The sequence below is a fragment of the Leucoraja erinacea genome, chromosome 12, assembly GCF_028641065.1.
Source record: "Leucoraja erinacea ecotype New England chromosome 12, Leri_hhj_1, whole genome shotgun sequence".
Classification (NCBI taxonomy): Eukaryota; Metazoa; Chordata; class Chondrichthyes; order Rajiformes; family Rajidae; genus Leucoraja; species Leucoraja erinaceus.
Window position 1 is genome coordinate 8,349,538 of NC_073388.1, and position 16,335 is coordinate 8,365,872.

The following is a 16,335-nucleotide window of genomic DNA, read 5'->3' on the forward strand; positions in this document are numbered from 1 at the left end:
TTGTGATCATAAAATACGCTGATTTGTTTTTATACGTAACCATTTACAATGGTATTGAAATAAGCTTCTCAAAGTAAAATTAGTTTTATTACCATTTCAAAGAGACAAGAATTGTTAATGTCGACTGCCCCTGATTTGGTTATCCTAGTTTAGTGCAGCTCTTAAAGGCTCTAGTGACTTCGATATGCCTCTCCATTTATTGCCAATCTGACACTGAATATCACAGGAAGCTGTCATTCTCAATTCTGACCAGTTTAGCTCTTCCATCCAGCTAATTCTATGGATGGCACAGGGGCGCAGTGGTAGAGTTGCTGCCTTACAGCGCCAGCGGCCCGGGGTCTATCCCGATTACGGCTGCTGTCTGTATGGAGTTAGCACGTTCTCCCCGTGACCTGCGTGGCTGATCATTCAAAAATCAGTACCCCGTTCCTGCTCTCTCCCCATATCCCTTGATTCCTTTAGTCCTAAGAGCTCTAACTCTCTCTTGAATACATAATGGACAGAGGACCTTTAACATGTGAAGTTGCATGTTAATAGAATACAGAACAGGAACAGACCTTTTGGCCCATAATGTCCGTGCTGAACTCAAAGCCAAGTTTAAGAATCTGTCCTGCCTGCTTGCTATCCATATCCCTCCATTCCCTACATATCCATGTGCCAATCCAAGATCCCCTTGAATACCATTATCGTATCGTACCTGCCCACTTTTGGCCCAAATCCCTTTAAACCGTTCTTGTCCATGTACCTGTCCAAATAGACAATAGACAATAAACAATAGACAATAGGTGCAGGAGTAACCCATTCGACCCTTCGAGCCAGCAGCGCCATTCAATGTAATCATGGCTGATCATCCCCAATCAGTACCCCGTTCCTGCCTTCTCCCCACGTCCCCTGACTCCGCTATCTTTAAGAGCCCTATCTAGCTCTCTCTTGAAAGTATCCAGAGAACCGGCCTCCACCGCCCTCTGAGGCAGAGAATTCCACAGACTCACAACTCTCTGTGTGAAGAAGTGTTTCCTTGTCTCCGTTCTAAATGGCTTACCCCTTATTCTTAAATGTCTTCGAAAATGTTGTTCCATGCACCCACCACCCTCCGTGTCCTGGAAGAAGAGTCTCGACCCGAAACGTCACCCATTCCTTTGCTCCAGAGACGCTGCCTGTCCCGCTGAGTTGCTCCAGCTTGGTGTTTATCTTCAAAATAATATGGATAGCGTGTAGTTTGGAATGTGGCCGAAGTGAAATGACATTTCTTAAGGTGATGCTGACAGAAACTGACGAGGATTTTCTCTTTCCAGTCTGTTCGCAGTACTCCAAAGGAGTTTACGCCATTTTCGGCTTCTACGACAAGAGATCTGTGAACACGCTAACATCGTTCTGCGGCGCGCTGCACACTTCCTTCATCACGCCAAGCTTCCCCACGGAAGGCGAAGTCCAGTTCGTCATTCAGCTGCGGCCACCACTGCACGGAGCGCTCTTGAGCCTTCTAACACACTACAAGTGGGAGAGATTTGTCTATCTGTACGACACAGACCGAGGTGAGGCGATGAAAAGCACTTTCAGTCCGATAAGCTGCTCCTTCCTGCATGCCTCCTTAGTCTGTGAATTGCTGAGAGGTTTACGTGTGTTTTAAGTCTCAGTATCCAGGTTTATTATCTACTGTGGATGAAGTAATTCATGAAATATTCATAATTCCTGTTTGCAAAATCATGAATTCCATGTTTCATTTTGTTGATAAGGGATTTGAAAAACCGATTTTCATGAAAAGCAGAATTATAGAAAAAAAAAATAATGCTAAGTCCAAAGGTAATAAGGCTTCACTGCACTACAGTGAAGTTTTTAAATTTGTTTTTCATTGACTTGGGATATCTTGTTGAGGAATATATGATCACAATATACAGAGTGGTTACAATTGGATTGTGTGCTGAAGGAGAAAATTGTATAAGTTTGAAGTTCTGTGCAGTGTTATAGAATCGACTCGAGATGCAGTCACTAGGGTGGTCAACTGTCCTGTATTAGCCGGGACATCCCGTATTTTGGGCTAAATTGGTTTGTCCCGTACGGGACCGCCCTTGTCCCGTATTTGACTGCTATTACTCGGGTCGATTGGACTATCGGGTCGGATTTCTGCGCCTGGCCCCGCTTCACGAATGGTATGTTAGCTTTCATTGCAAAAGGATTTGAGTATAGGAGCAGGGAGGTTCTACTGCAGTTGTACAGGGTCTTGGTGAGACCACACCTGGAGTATTGCGTACAGTTTTGGTCTCCAAATCTGAGGAAGGACATTATTGCCATAGAGGGAGTGCAGAGACGGTTCACCAGACTGATTCCTGGGATGTCAGGACTGTCTTGTGAAGAAAGACTGGATAGACTTGGTTTATACTCTCTAGAATTTAGAAGATTGAGAGGGGATCTTATAGAAACTTACAAAATTCTTAAGGGGTTGGACAGGCTAGATGTTGGAAGATTGTTCCCGATGTTAGAGAAGTCCAGGACAAGAGATCACAGCTTAAGGATAAGGGGGAAATCCTTTAAAAACCGAGATGAGAAGAACTTTTTTCACACAGAGAGTGGTGAATCTCTGGAACTCTCTGCCACAGAGGGTAGTTGAGGCCAGTTCATTGGCTATATTTAAGAGGGAGTTAGATGTGGCCCTTGTGGCTAAGGGGATCAGGGGGTATGGAGAGAAGGCAGGTACGGGATACTGAGTTGGATGATCAGCCATGATCATATTGAATGGCGGTGCAGGCTCAAAGGGCCGAATGGCCTACTCCTGCACCTAATTTCTATGTTTCTATGTTTCTATGTTCATCCGTCCCGACGTAGTGCATCCCATGGAGTGCAGCAGCAGCAGCAGCGACTCGCCCATGGCCCCGTCGGACGGCAGCCCGGCCAGCTGTCCCACCTTCAGACCTTCGCTTACCGCCGACACCACCACCCCTCCTTCTCATGGCCGATCATCGGTTCATGAGTTGGACGGGGCGCCGGACTTTGCTCGCGCGGCCCCTGGGCCAAAACTCCTCAGCTGGCCCACCGGCTGGGCTTTGTGTGCTGTCCAGCACCCGGGCCAACTCTTCATTCACCCAGCCACGGCCGAGTCGGTCAACGAATTGCCGTTGGGAATTTGTGCCTTCTTTTGACTTTTTGTCCCTTATATGAAGTCTGTATGTTCTCCCCGTGATCAGCGTGGGTTTTCTCCGAGATCTTCAGCTTCCTCCCACACTCCAAAGACGTACAGATTTGTAGGTTAATTGGCTTGATAAAAATGTAAGATTGTCCAAGTTGGCGATATGCAGAGTACTGCCCTGCCGACTACAAAATTCAGAAGGTTCAGAAGGTTGGGAGTGAGAAGTTGGCAACCCTATCAGTCACTAACCTACAAGTTGCATAGATTTGCACATTGTGCCAGCTACATATGTACATAGGACTTGTACATAGACTTATAATGGATACAATGTTTCCACAAGATACCCTTCTGGAGCTAACTTAGAAACTAGGAACTGCAGATATTGGTTTATACCAAAGACAGACACAAAATACTGGAGTAACTCAGTGGGTCAGGCAGCATCTCTGGTGGAAAAGGTTGGGTGACGTTTCGGTCCCCTGACTCAAAACATCACCCATCCCTTTTCTCCAGGGATGCTGCCTGACCCGCTGAGTTATCTTCTGGTGTTAACCTTGCACACTGATAATAGCGTTAAACTGGCAACTGAATATTGCGTTCCAGGTACCACAGAGGAAATGTTTTTAAATCGGATATAGTGAAATGTGGATGTAAAAGATGAGATGGACATTATTTATGATAGAAACATAGAAACATAGAAAATAGGTGCAGCAGTAGGCCATTCGGCCCTTCGAGCCTGCACCGCCATTCAATATGATCATGGCTGATCATCCAACTCAGTATCCTGTACCTGCCTTCTCTCCATACCCCCTGATCCCTTTAGCCACAAGGGCCACATCTAGCTACCTCTTAAATATAGCCAATGAACTGGCCTCAACTACCTTCTGTGGCAGAGAATTCCACAGATTCACCACTCTCTGTGTGAAAAATGTTTTTCTCATCTCGGTCCTAAAAGATTTCCCCCTTATCCTTAAACTGTGACCCCTTGTTCTGGACTTCCCAAAATATTGGGAATAATCTTCCTGCATCTAGCCTGTCCAACCCCTTAAGAATTTTGTAAGTTTCTATAAGATCCCCCCTCAATCTTCTAAATTCTAGCGAGTACAAGCCGAGTCTATCCAGTCTTTCTTCATATGAAAGTCCTGACATCCCAGGAATCAGTCTGGTGAACCTTCTCTGTCCTCCCTCTATGGCAAGAGTACAAGGATTTTTCTAAAAAGAGGCATTATGTGGCAATAATCATCCATATAGAAATGCCTGTCATAGGAAGGAACTGCAGATGCTGGTTTACATTGAATATAGACGCAAAAAGCTGGAGTAACTCGGCGAGTCAGGCAGCATCTCCGGAGAAAAGGAGTAGGTGACATTCCGGGTCTGCAGAAGGATTTCGACTTGAAACGTCACCTATTCATTTTCTGCAGAGATGCTGCCTAACCCGCTGTGTTACTCCAGCATTTTGTGTCTTTAAGTGGAGTAACAGGATAAAAGTTCTACATTTTCCTTGAACTTCATCCCATTTGATCTCTGGTTTTCTAACCTTACTCTTCCATACCTCTGTCTCCCTCTCCCCCGACTCTCAATCTGAGTTACTCCAGCATTTTGTGTCTATCTAAAGGGTTGTGTCTATCTGTGTAAAGGGTTAGTTGGATTTGCATTTGCTGCTCAGTGTGTGCTGGAAGAGAAGAGAGCCAGTCATGAGTGTGTTACTGTGATCTAGTCTTTGAGCTTCTAATGTCATTGTTCAGCAGTCCTGGGAATAAGTGGCATCTTGGTCCAGGTGCACAACCCACAATGCACAAACATTCAGAAATCTGTGTCTCCTGCCTTTCAGTTTATTAGAGCTCGGAGCTCAAATGTATAAATAAATGCTGTTACCTCAGCTGCCTGTTTTTTCACCGGAATTGTGGTGTGGAGCACCAAATTGACTTTAAAATACTTTATTTTATAGCAAACATGGGCACAAAATGTTGCAGTAACACAGCGGGACAGGCAGCATCTCTGGATAGAAGGAATGGGTTTTGTTTCCGATCGAGATCCTTCTTCAGACTGAGAGTCAGGGGAGAGGGAGCCACAGAGATAAGGAAGTGTAAGGTGTGAAAACGAGATATCAAAGGGGACGGAGGGCAAGGAAAATGGAGAATAGATCATTGTTAGCTTGGATAAGGTGACAACGAAGCATGCAGAGATAAACTTTAATCAGGGGGACAGTCAGACTGGTGGGAGAACCAGGAAGTGAGAGGGATGGAGAGAGAGGGAAAGTAAGGGTTACTTGAAGTTAGAGAAGTCAATATTCATACCGCTGGGGTGTAAGCTGCCCAAGCGAAATATGAGGACTGTTCCTCCAATTTGCGCTGGGCCTCACTATGACAGTGGAGGAGTCCCAGCAAAGAAAGGTCAGTGTGGGAACGGTAGGCTGAGTTAAAGTATTTAGCATCTTAGGTACAGTGAAAAGCTTTTGTTGCGTGCTATCCAGTCAGCAGAAAGACAATACATGATTACAGTCGAGCCATTTACAGTGTATAAATACATGATAATGGAATAGATTTTTGTGTAAGGTAAAACCAGCAAAGTTAGATCAAAGATTATCCAAGGGTCACCAAAGAGGTAGATAGATTCAGATTCAGATTCAATTTTAATTGTCATTGTCAGTGTACAGTACAGAGACAACGAAATGCATTTAGCATCTCCCTGGAAGAGCGACATAGCAAATGATTTGAATAAATAATAATAAGTGTCCGGGGGGGGGGTGGTGATTGGCAGTCACCGAGGTACGTTGTTGAGCAGAGTGACAGCCGCTGGGAAGAAGCTGTTCCTCGACCTGCTGGTTCGGCAACGGAGAGACCTGTAGCGCCTCCCGGATGGTAGGAGGGTAAACAGTCCATGGTTGGGGTGAGAGCAGTCCTTGGCGATGCTGAGCGCCCTCCGCAGACAATGCTTGCTTTGGACAGACTCAATGGAGGGGAGCGAGGAACCGGTGATGCGTTGGGCAATTTTCACCACCCTCTGCAATGCTTTCCGGTCAGAGACAGAGCAGTTGCCATACCATACTGTGATGCAGTTGGTAAGGATGCTCTCGATGGTGCAGCGGTAGAAGTTCACCAGGATCTGAGGAGACAGATGGACCTTCTTCAGTCTCCTCAGGAAGAAGAGAAGCTGGTGAGCCTTCTTGATCAGAGTTGAGGTATTGTGGGTCCAAGAGAGGTCATCGGAGATGTTGACTCCCAGGGACCTGAAGCTAGAAACACGTTCCACCTCCGTCCCGTTAATGTGGATGGGGGTGTGCGTGCCGCCTCTGCACGCACACCCCCACACTTAGCTGCTCCTGGGTAGAAACAGGTAAATACTTGTATTAATTTGGCTCCTTTTTAAGTGTTAGAAAACTTATAAACACTTCACATTTAATCAATTCCTGACGTCCAGGATAGTTCTATGCAGTCTGAAGAAGGGTCTCGACCTGAAACGTACCACATTCCTTCTCTCCAGAGATGCTGCCTGTCCCGCTGAGTTACTCCAGCGCTTTGTGTCCATGTAAGTGTTATACGAGCTCACTGATCAAATAGAAATAATGTGATCATGTTGATATTATAGTCATACAGCAGGGAAACAGGCCCTTCGGCCCAACTTGCCGACATACTGTACATTTGGTCCCTCTAAACATGTCCTGTCCATAAACCTGTCTAACTGTTTCTTAAACATTGGGATAATCCCAGCCTCAAGTACCTCCTCTGGCAGCTCGTTCCATACACCCACCACACCTTGTGTGAAACAATTACCCCTTTTTCTTGAGTATGGCGTGCACAGCTTAAAGGACAACTTGTTCTATTTGATCTTAGTTGATTGTGCACGCCAGGTTGATTGCATTCATTGAAACAGGGCGGACCACGTGAAGGTTGCAATCTCCCACCCCCAAATTACCCCTCAAGTAAAATCAAGGAATTGCAGGCGCTGGTAAATTCACAAAAGGACACAAAGTGCTGGAGTAACTCAGCAGTTCAGGCAGCATCTCTGGAGAACATGAATAGTTGACACTTCAGGTTGGGACCAGGCCTGGACAGAGTGGGTGTGGAGAGGATGTTTCCACAAGTGGGAGAGTCTAGGACCAGACGGCACAGCCTCAAAATAAAATGAACTTCCTTTAGGAAGGAGATAAGGAGGAAATATCTTTAGTTAGAGGGTGGTGAATCTATGGAACTCATTGCCAAGGAAGGCTGTGGAGGCCTAGTCAATGGATATTTTTAAGGCTGAAATGGATAATTCTTGATCTGTTCGGGTGTCAGTGGTTACGGGGAGAAGGCAGGAGAAGGGGTTGAGAGGGAAAGATAGATCAGCCATGATTGAATGGCGGAGTAGACTTGATGGGGCCGGATGGCCTAATTGCTCCGATCACTTAGGAATTATGGACCCTTCAAAAATAAGTACAGGCCTGAGGCTACCTTCCTCCACACTATCAACAACCTGGCCAATCTTCGTGCCATCCACGAATGTACCCATCTTGCCTCCCACATCCACATCAATGGGTGTGGGAGGCAATCTACACTCTGAAGCTTCGAAGGATGAGAGGGTATCTCATTGAAACATATAAGATTGTTAAGGGCTTGGACATGTTAGAGGCAGGAAACATGTCCCCAATGTTGGGGGAGTCCAATACCAGGGACCACAGTTTAAGAATAAGGAGTAAGCCATTTAGAACGGAGACGAGGAAACACTTTTTCTCATAGAGAGTGGTGAGTCTGTGGAATTCCCTGCCTCAGAAGGCGGTGGAGGCAGATTCTCTGGATACTTTCAAGAGAGAGCTAGATAGGGCTCTTAAAAATAGCGGAGTCGGGGGATATGGGGGGAAAGCAGGAACGGGGTACTGATTGGGGATGATCAGCCATGATCACATTGAATGGCGGTGCTGGCTCAAAGGGCCAAATGGCCTACTCCTGCACCTATTGTCTATTGTCTATCAATGTTATCTGTGACTATAACAATCAGCCATGGCCCCAGCATCTCTCCCTATGGGACGCCACCAGTCACAGATTAAGGGATTAAGACTTTGTAAGAAAGAACTGCAGATGCTGGTATAAATCGAAGCAAGATACAAAACGCTGGAGTAACTCAGCGGGTGAGGCAGCATCTCTGGGGAGAAGGAACGGGCGATGCTTCGGGTCGAGACCCTTCTGAAGACCAGTCTGAAGAAGGGTCTCCACCCGAAACGTCACCCATTCCTTCTCTCCAAAGATGCTGCCTCAGCCGCTGAGTTACTCCAGCATTTTGTGTCTACCAAGAGATTAAGACTGTTCGTATCAAATGCTTATATAAACAACTCGTACACAAGACTCACAGGGAATATAATGAACTTGAAAGAAATGTTGTAGAACATTGCACAAGGTAATTTATGGATGTATCAAGAATTTGTTTGTAAATAACAACCTGGTAACAATTTGTGCATGCTTGTTAAAATATAAGATTATGTACAACAGTGTGGTTTTTCTGCATTAGGAACCAGTCGTAAGAAGAAAATGATATATTTATATTGGTTACACCATTTATTTAAGGTTTGCGTACATCTTTTCCCAGACACATGGTGGAAAAGTGTGAATGTAATGTTTACCTGAGGTATTAGCATTGGCTGCAGTATACTGGTTCATCCCGAACAGCTCTATAACAGCGGATTACATGATTTACGGGCTGTTGCCTGGGACACATTCAGAGATGGACCAAGTGTCATGGAGTGATACAGTGTGGAAACAACTTGCCCACACCACCCAACATGTACCACCTATACTAGTCCCACCAGCCTGCGTTTTGTCTATATCCCTCTAAACCTGTCCTGATCAGGCTATTAAACTTGCCTGGGACAAAACTGTGAACATTAATAGCCCATTATCTGTTATTTGCACTTTATCAGTTTATTTATTCATGTGTGTATATATTTATATTATGGTATATGGACACACTGATCTGTTTTGTAGTCAATGCCTACTATGTTCTGTTGTGCTGAAGCAAAGCAAGAGTTTCATTGGCCTATCAGGGACACATGACAATAAACTCTCTTGAATCTTAAATCTAATTGTCTAAATGTTTCTTAATGTTGCTGCCCCCAACTACCTCCTCCGGCAGCTTGTTCCATACACCCACCACACTTGGTGCGAAAAAGTTACCCCTCAGATTCCCATTAATTATTTCCCACCTCACCGTAAACCAATGTCTTAGAAACATAGAAACATAGAAAATCGGTGCAGGAGTAGGCCATTCGGCCCTTCGAGCCTGCACCGCCATTCAATATGATCATGGCTGATCATCCAACTCAGTATCCTGTACCTGCCTTCTCTCCATACCCCCTGATCCCTTTAGCCACAAGGGCCACATCTAACTCCCTCTTAAATATAGCCAATGAACTGGCCTCAACTACCTTCTGTGGCAGAGAGTTTCAGAGATTCACCACTCTGTGTGAAAAATGTTTTTTTCATCTCGGTCCTAAAGGATTTCCCCCTTATCCTTAAGTTGTGACCCCTTGTAATGGATTTCCCCAACATCGAGAACAATCTTCCTGCATCTAGCCTGTCCAACCCCTTAAGAAGTTTCTATACGTTCCCCCCCCTAAATTTCCTAAATTCTAGTGAGTACAAGCCGAGTCTATCCAGTTTTTCTTCATATGAAAGTCCTGACATCCCAGGAATCAGTCTGGTGAACCTTCTCTGTACTCCCTTCAATGTCAATAATGTCCTTCCTCAGATTTGGAGAGCAAAACTGTATGCAATACTCCAGGTGTGGTCTCACCAAGACCCTGTACAACTGCAGTAGAACCTCCCTGCTCCTGTACTCAAATGCTCTCGTCCTCTGGTTCTTGATTTCCCCAACTCTGGGCAAGAGGCCCTGTGTGTTTACCCGATCTATCCCTCTCATGAAAGTGCAGTTGGTGGATCAACACGTCAGTGGAAGATGCTCTTTGGTCTGGCCTTGTGGACCTCCCAGTAGAGCGAGACGTCCATCGGGGAATGTTGCTGACTGTCCCGCTGCAGACCGCAGGAGTACGTGCTGAGGGACGCACTGAAGCTCCGGTGCAGCCAACGCCAAGGCTCGGTGGGGGAGGACCACAGTCCAGGGTCCTTCTGCTGCTGGACATTGAGGGGGCAGAGTCCGGTGGGGACACCCCTCAAACTGGGGGAAGGATATCACCCTAAAGACACACATGAGTGGCAGTGTTGAACACTGTATCCTCTAGCATCTCAGTCCATATGCACAGCACCTTCCAATTAAAAACTTGCCCCTTAGGTTGTTATTAAAACTTGTCCCTCTCAGCTTAAACCTCTGTGCCCTGGGTAAAAGTTTGTGCATCACCCCACCTATTCCCCTCGTAATCTGAAACACTTCTACAGGATCACACCTCATCCTCCTGCGCTCCCAGGGGACAAAGACCTGGGACCTGGGGGTTTGGGACCTGGGTGGAGGGTATTGCATCGAGGAGTTCCCTGCAACCTGTTTCTCTCGCGGTTCACAGACTCGCCAGCCGCCTGCCACTTTTGCGGGCTGGAAGAGTCTGTGTACCACGTGTACATGGAGTGCGTGAGGTTGCAGCCACTGTTTGAATATCAAAAGGGGCTGCTCCTTGCCTTCCGGCTGGATTTTTCACGCACCATCCTCATCTTTGGACACCCTGTGCGTAGGGGAGAGGGTAGGGTTGAAGATGTCCTGGTTGGGTTGCTCCTGGGCCTGGCCAAGATGGCCATCCGCGAGTCACGGCGCCAGACGATGGAGGGCTCTACCCGAGCCGGCTGCGTGCCCCTTTTCCGGGGTTACGTCCGTGCCCGGGTGGGATTAGAAAGGGAATACGCCCTGTCTGTGGGCACCCTGAGGGAGTTCCGGGACCGCTGGGCTCCGCAGGGTGTTGAATGTATCCTCAATAAGGATTGTATCATAATTGTATAATAGTTTATTATGGATACATGTTTGTATTGTATTTATGGTGGTGGGTTCTGGCTTGTTTTATTGTAGTGTCAATATTATTTTTAATAATTGAATAAATTTTGTTGTAATAAAAAAAAAGGGGGGGGACTTAGGAATTTAAGTGATTTAAAAAAAACGCTTTTGCTGAAAATCTGAAACAAAAGCAGAAATTGATCAATAAACAGCAGGTCGGGCAGCAGCTGTAGAGGCAGTTTCATCAGTTCTGCCCCACCCAATCTTTTGAGCATATTAAGCCTTTCCTGTTTGTATTGCCAGTATTTCAAATTCTTGTAACTATAGGATGGGTTTTGAGGGATATGCTCCAAATGCGGGTAGGAGGGACTGGAACAGATTTTTTCGGACTTTTAGAAATACAGCGCAGAAACAGGTCCTTTGGGGCCAACAAGTTCACGCTGACCAGCGATCACCCTGCACATTAGCACTATCCTACACAGTGGGGAGAATTTGCAATTTTACCAAAGCCAATGAACGTACAAACCTGTACGTCTTTGGAGTGTGGGAGGAAACCGGAGCACCCGGAGAAAACCCACACAGTCATAGGGGGGGGAAAACAAACTCCAAACAGACAGCACCCATGGTCAGGATCGAACCCGGGTCTCTGGCGCTTTAAGGCAGCGACTCTACCGCTGCGCCATCATGCCGCCCTCATGTGGCATTTTGTGCTGCCCTAGATGTGGCATCTCGATTTGTATGAGCGTTGGGCCAATGGGCTTCTGTTGATGCTGTACTCTGATTCCTCTGCTCTGGGTAAAATACTGTGCATTCACCCCTATGCCTCTATATCTAAAATTAAGAGACCAACAATTATCTCTCTCTCTCTCTCTCTCTCTCTCTGTCGATCTCTGTCTCTCTCTCTCTCTCTCTCTCTCTCTGTCTCTCTCTCCGTCTCTCTCTCTCTCTCTCTCTCTCTCTCTCTCTCCCTCTCTCTGTCTCTCTGTCTGTCTCTCTGTATCTCTCTGTCTCTCTTCAAAATGTGCTAATTAATTTCCACACTTGCCGGCTTGCCTGCTTGGACACTGGGCTCGATGCTCTCTCTCTCTCTCTCTCTCTCTCTCTCTCTCTCTCTCTCTCTCTCTCTCTCTCTCTCTCTCTCTCTCTCTCTCTCTCTTCTCTCTTTATCTCTGTATATAAAATATACACAGATATATATAGATATGTATAGAGATGGATATGATACATAAAATATGTTATATTTCAGCCAGTTGGTTTGAGGCAAATCACTCCTCACTAATCCCGCAGGTTGAAGGTGGAGGGTAGAATGTCTGATAGTTGATGTTTAACTGCACAATATTATTAATAATGGACCACATTGGAGGAACAAAACCCTCCCGTGTATCCCATGCAAGATGCTGCCGTGTTCGGGAGAGCAATCTGCTTTGACTCCGTCCCAAAACGTTGGAGAAAGTGTGGCTGTTCCAATCTTAGGATCCAAAAGGAGTTATATTGCTGCAGGGCATAAAATAATTTATTCCCTTTAGGATCGACCACTAGTCGGGCAGAAGTTTGGTGTTTTTTAACAGTGTCTTCCTGTGGATCAAGAGTCGTCAAGTCAAGAGAGTTTATTGTCATGTGTCCCAGATAGGACAATGAAATTCTTGCTTGCTGCAGCACAACAGGATATTGTAAGCATAAATACAGAACAGTTCAGTTCATTATATACATAAATAAGCAGATAAAGTGCAATAGGCTGTTACAGTTCAGAGTCTGTTTGTTGTTGAGTTTAATAGCCTGATGGCTGTGGAGAAGAAGCTGTTCCTAAACACGGATGTAACAGATTTCAGGCTCCTGTACCTCCTGCCCGATGGTAGCGGAGAGATGAGTACGTGGCCAGGATGGTGTGGGTCCTTGATGATGTCTGCAGCCTTTTTGAGGCAGCGACTGCGATAGATCCCCTCGATGGTGGGGAGGTCAGAGCCGATGATGGACTGGGCAGTGGTCACAACTTTCTGCATTCTTTTCCGCTCCTGGACGCCCAAGTTGCCGAACCAAGCCACGATGCAACCGGTCAGCATTCTCTCGGCTGTGCACCTGTAGAAGTTCGAGAGAGTCCTCTTTGACAAACCGACTCTCCGTAATCTTCTCAGGAAGTAGAGGCGCTGATGTGCTTTCTTTATAATTGCATCAGTGTGCTGGCACCAGGAGAGATCTTCGTACATGTGCACGCTCAGGAATTTGAAGCTCTTGACCCTTTCCACCATCATCCCGTTGATATAAATGGGATTGTGGGTCCCTATCCTACCCCTTCCAAAGTCCACAATCAGTTCCTTGGTTTTGCTGGTGTTGGTGTTATTGTGCTGGCACCATTTGGTCAATCGGTTGATCTCACTTCTATACTCTGACTCATCCCCATCAGTGATTCGTCCCACAACAGTGGTGACGTCAGCGAACTTGATGATGGAGTTCGCACTATGAACGGCTACGCAGTCATGAGTATAGAGTGAGTACAGCAGGAGGCTGAGCACGCAGCCTTGAGGTGCTCCCGTGCTGATTGTTATCGAGGATGACACATTTCCACCAATACGGACTGACTGTGGTCTGTGGATGAGGAAGTCGTGATGAACTGAACTGAACTGAACTGGCTTATTTTGCATTTATAAGACACGTTTGCTTATAAATGCAAAATAAGCCAGTTCAGTTTAGTTCAGACATACAGCTGGAAACAGGCCCTTTGTTCCACCGAGTCCGCGCCGACCAGCGATCCCCATACATTAACACACTGGGCACAATTTTCATAAGTCAATTAACCTACAAACCTGCACGTCTTTGGAGTGTGGGAGGAAACCGGAGCCCACAGGGAGAACGTGCAAACTCCATAAAGACAGCACCCGTAGTCAGGATGGAAACCCGGGCCTCTGGTGGTCGTAAAGGCAGCGTTGTGCCAAGTTAGAAGAAGTCTTCTGTGTGGAAAATGCGGCCATCTAAATATTTAAAATTAAATGACACAATCTCCAACGATCATCTCCAAGCAAGGGCTTTTGACAATTGCCAAATAACTATGTTTTAGTTTTGGAGATACTGTGCAGAAACAGGCCCTTCGGCCCACCAAGTCCGCACCGACCAGCCATCCCCAAATGCGTCTAATATGATTTAAAAACCATCATATTCACTTCTCCAGTATTCCATTTTTTATTTGTGTCAGCATTGTTAACTATTAACATAGGAAACAGGGCAGCACGCTGGTGTATCGGTAGAGTTGCTGCCTTAAAGCCCTGTTCCACTGTACGAGTTCATTCACGTGCTCTCCCAAGTTTAAAAAAAAATCAAACTCGTGATAAGCACATAGAATGTACGTAGCGGGTATGTCGGAGCTCGGGAACGTCTCTTAGCGGCTCGTAACGCTAACGGCAGGTACTGGGGAAACGCGGTAAGCTCGGGAAGTCTCATGAAGATTTTTCAACATGTTGAAAAATGTCCACGAGAGCCCCGAGTACTTACGAACGGCCATTACCGTAAATCTCCGAGTTCGAATCAGGGCCAACTCGGGAGAGCTCTTGGAATGTACTCGTACAGCGGGACAGGGCTATTACAGCGCTTGCAGAACCGGAGACCTGGGTTCGATCCTGACTACGGGTGCTGTCTGTACGGAGTTTGTACGTTCTCCCTGTGACCATGTGGGTTTTCTCCGAGATCTTCGGTTTCCTCCCACACTCCAAAGACGTGCAGGTATATAGGTAAATTGGCTTGGTAAATGTGTGTAGGATGGTGTGAATGTGCGGGGATCGCTGGTCAGCGCGAACCCGATGGGCCGAAGGGCCTGTTTCCGGGCCACATCTCTTAAATAAACATCAATAATAAAAAATTAAACTCAAACAAACGTTGCTTGGATACAGTGAAAATTAACCATGATATTACAGGCATAACGATCCAGTATTCAGCTAGACATGAACCACACGACAATTAGATACACGAGCGGGAATTAAAAAGATCGATTTGCATTTATAGAATGGTTTCCAAGTCCACAAATTGCTTCACCCTCACCGCCACAAAATATTCACTGCTGGTGCAGAGATACAGTAAATAAGATGACTAATGAAAATTGAAAATTAATTCCGATGGCAATCTACAGGCAATTCTGAAATAGTAGTTTGAGTGAGCAGTGATGAATATTTATTAAAGGCAAAGTAAACCAGTTGGAAACACTCTTAATTCTTGCCATGCATATTTCATGTGACTATAAACTATATGCCTTTAATATTAGGTATCATAGACCGTGCTTATTAACTGCAGTTTGGGCTTTTGGAATTTTTACTGCGTGTGGTGGAACGGTAAATTTACAAGATATGATGAAGGTGTGCTCTGTAACCATAAATAAGAATAAAGTACATAAATTGTGCACTTAGTGTATTGTTAATATACTGATGGGTGCACAGAAATTGTTCCGAATTCACATCTGCCGCGGTAATCCTGGGAAGGTCGTTCTTAAGTACGCGTTGAAATAATACTTGCTGACAATGGAGTCCTTTATAAAACTGTTGAACATACGAGTTTATGTTTGTATTTGATTACAATAGAGATGGAGTAGGGCAATCTTAATGGAAGTTGAAATGGGTTTTGGTATTTGACGAACTGTCAGATTTTGTGCTGTTATTCATTTTTAACAGATAACAAATTGATTGCAAGCAGTCTTAAAATAGATGGGCAGGCCAGTGGTGCAGAGGCAGAGTTGCTGCCTTTCTCTGCCGGAGACCCAGGTTCGATCCTGACTACGGGTCCTGTCCGTACGGAGTTTGTACGTTCTCCCTGTGACCGCGCGGGGTTTTCTCCGGGTGCTCCGGTTTCCTCCCGCACTCCAAAGACGCACAGGTTTGTAGGTTAATTGGCTTTGATAAATTTGAAAATTGTCCCCAGTGTGTGGGATAGAGCCGAAACGTTGCCTATTTCCTTCACTCCATAGATGCTGCTGCACCCGCTGAGTTTCCCCAGCATTTTTGTGTACCTTCGATTTTCCAGCATCTGTAGTTCCTTCTTAAACACTTTGTCTACTCCACTGCGAAATCTCCTCAAGGTGTGCCTACTTTGAAGAAGTTCTCCTCCTCCCTCCAGAGACAGTTTCACAACCTCCTCTCTAACTGCCCCCCCTCTGTAACCCCACCCCCCCCTTCCCTCCAACTCTACGAGCCTTTGCTGTCTTCTCCCCATCCTATCTCTCCCTCAGCCCTCGAGCTCCTCCTCCTGCTTTTTCCTTTCTTCTCCCTGCCCCCCCACCCCATCCCCCATCAGTCTGAGGAAGGGTTTCGGCCCGAAACGTCGCCTATTTCCTT

At 46.1% G+C, this 16,335-nt stretch overlaps 1 protein-coding gene across 3 annotated transcripts in view; it reads left to right on the forward strand.

The window, feature by feature from the left end:
- The first annotated feature begins 445 nt into the window (after positions 1 to 445).
- The window catches only part of LOC129702042 (glutamate receptor 3-like), a 228,766-nt gene continuing 212,876 nt past the window's right edge, over positions 446 to 16,335 (forward strand). The window contains exon 1 of one of the 3 annotated variants that reach the window (XR_008724311.1): positions 446 to 1,535. Coding sequence is in view for 2 of the 3 variants with exons in the window: in XM_055643554.1 (XP_055499529.1) it covers positions 1,034 to 1,535 (502 nt within the window). In the remaining variant the exon portion in view is untranslated. The remainder of the gene's footprint in view (positions 1,536 to 16,335) is intronic. The other 2 variants (XM_055643554.1, XM_055643555.1) reach the window with 2 other exon arrangements.